Source organism: Pundamilia nyererei, unplaced genomic scaffold (assembly GCF_000239375.1).
Source record: "Pundamilia nyererei isolate P.nyererei 1_Seehausen unplaced genomic scaffold, PunNye1.0 scaffold01649, whole genome shotgun sequence".
NCBI classification, from domain to species: Eukaryota; Metazoa; Chordata; class Actinopteri; order Cichliformes; family Cichlidae; genus Pundamilia; species Pundamilia nyererei.
Window position 1 is genome coordinate 4,454 of NW_005189050.1, and position 1,239 is coordinate 5,692.

General features: G+C 38.2%; 1 protein-coding gene across 2 annotated transcripts; it reads right to left on the bottom strand.

The window, feature by feature from the left end:
* Nucleotides 1-209: 209 nt before the first annotated feature.
* LOC102207969 (glycine N-acyltransferase-like protein Keg1) lies at nt 210-909 on the bottom strand. Of its 2 annotated transcripts, none has more exons than XM_005755488.1 (3): nt 684-909; nt 489-599; nt 210-398 (listed from the first exon to the last, which is right to left on the bottom strand). In XM_005755488.1, exons 1-3 carry the CDS (start codon nt 759-761, stop codon nt 252-254), a joined length of 336 nt encoding a protein of 111 aa, XP_005755545.1. In that variant the 5' UTR covers nt 762-909; the 3' UTR covers nt 210-251. The 2 variants fall into 2 exon arrangements, with proteins under 2 accessions (XP_005755545.1, XP_005755544.1); XM_005755487.1 differs by having other exon boundaries at nt 210-401.
* Between the last annotated feature and the right edge of the window lie 330 nt (nt 910-1,239).

The following is a 1,239-nucleotide window of genomic DNA, read 5'->3' on the forward strand; positions in this document are numbered from 1 at the left end:
GAGAAGTGCAAAGTTTAACTAAAGATGTGTCCCAACTTTTTTTTGTTTTGCAGTGCCATATCTTTCTATCACTAAATGACATACCATAACACTCACAGCACTTTAAACACAGTACATAAACACTAGGCATTAGGATGACTTTTCATTGGCTGGTCTAATTATTTCATTGAAAATCACTTGCAGTAATAGACTTCAGTGACCATATGCAGGGCTGCAGTGTGGGAGCCAGCGAATAAACAGTTTGAACTGATTCAGTAACAATGCAAACAATAAGAGAGCTTGTTGCCATTACCAACACAAAAGTACTTGCTCCAGTCAATAACAGATGACTTGCTGAGGATTTCTTCTAGAACAGCAGCATCAGTTGCAAAAAGCAGTGCATCTTTGAAGAGGTCACTCTTCTGGAAGAAAAATAGACACGTGATCTGTATTGGCATTTAAACAATGTATTGTGTGCACGCAAGCCCCCCCCCCTGCACAGACAGTACCTGTTCACCGTGTGGTTTGCACATAATGACGCGGAACTGTGGCCACCTGTCCACTAAAACCCGTACAGGGTCGGATCTGACTCTGCTTCTGAGCACCAGGAAACCGTAAACCTTAAATTAATTCAGTAGTTGGTTATTTGCAGTACATTCAGCTCCTTGTCAAAATAAACATATAACAGATTTAACCGAGCATACCTGCTGCGACATGGGTAAATATTTCTTCAGCTCGTTTTCCGCTGTTTTTAACTGATCTTCGGACAACTCAAAAGCCATTTTTCTCCACTCAGGAAAAAAAAGTGAAGCGTACAGTTCGGTAAATCGCGGAAGTGATCGGAAGTCGGGGGTCTACACGACGACGGAAACGTTAGCTGGGATTGTTTCTAAAGGCTGAGGTTGTGATTCACACTTTCGAGGCTTAAAGTTGAAGAGGAGGCACAAAAACACCGCCCCCACGAATAGCTCACATAGTAAATGATGTTGATTAACTTTCAGATTTGTGAAGTTTAGAGATTTGGTGCCACCATGTAAGTCCCCATGACAGAAACTGTCCATCATTTGTTTTTTCAATTTGACAATAATAATTACAGATTTTTAAAACTTTTTTTTAAAGCAAATGTAGCCTAAAATGCCATGTCCATAGCTATCTAGTTTTTTCTTGAGTTACCAATATAAGTTATATATTAAAATTAATATATGGATAAATAAAATAAATAAATATAATATTCTATACAATTTTTAAATGTTTAAAAGT

What these genes read in the sequence shown, in the direction of transcription:
- LOC102207969 (XM_005755487.1), bottom strand. Translation starts at nt 761, where the DNA reads ATGGCTTTTGAGTTGTCCGAAGATCAGTTAAAAACAGCGGAAAACGAG. An exon ending in ATTTACCCATGTCGCAGCAG is followed by an intron (nt 600 to 683) that starts GTATGCTCGGTT and finishes AATTAATTTAAG; the next exon opens with GTTTACGGTTTCCTGGTGCT. An exon ending in GCAAACCACACGGTGAACAG is followed by an intron (nt 402 to 488) that starts GTACTGTCTGTG and finishes TTTTTCTTCCAG; the next exon opens with AAGAGTGACCTCTTCAAAGA.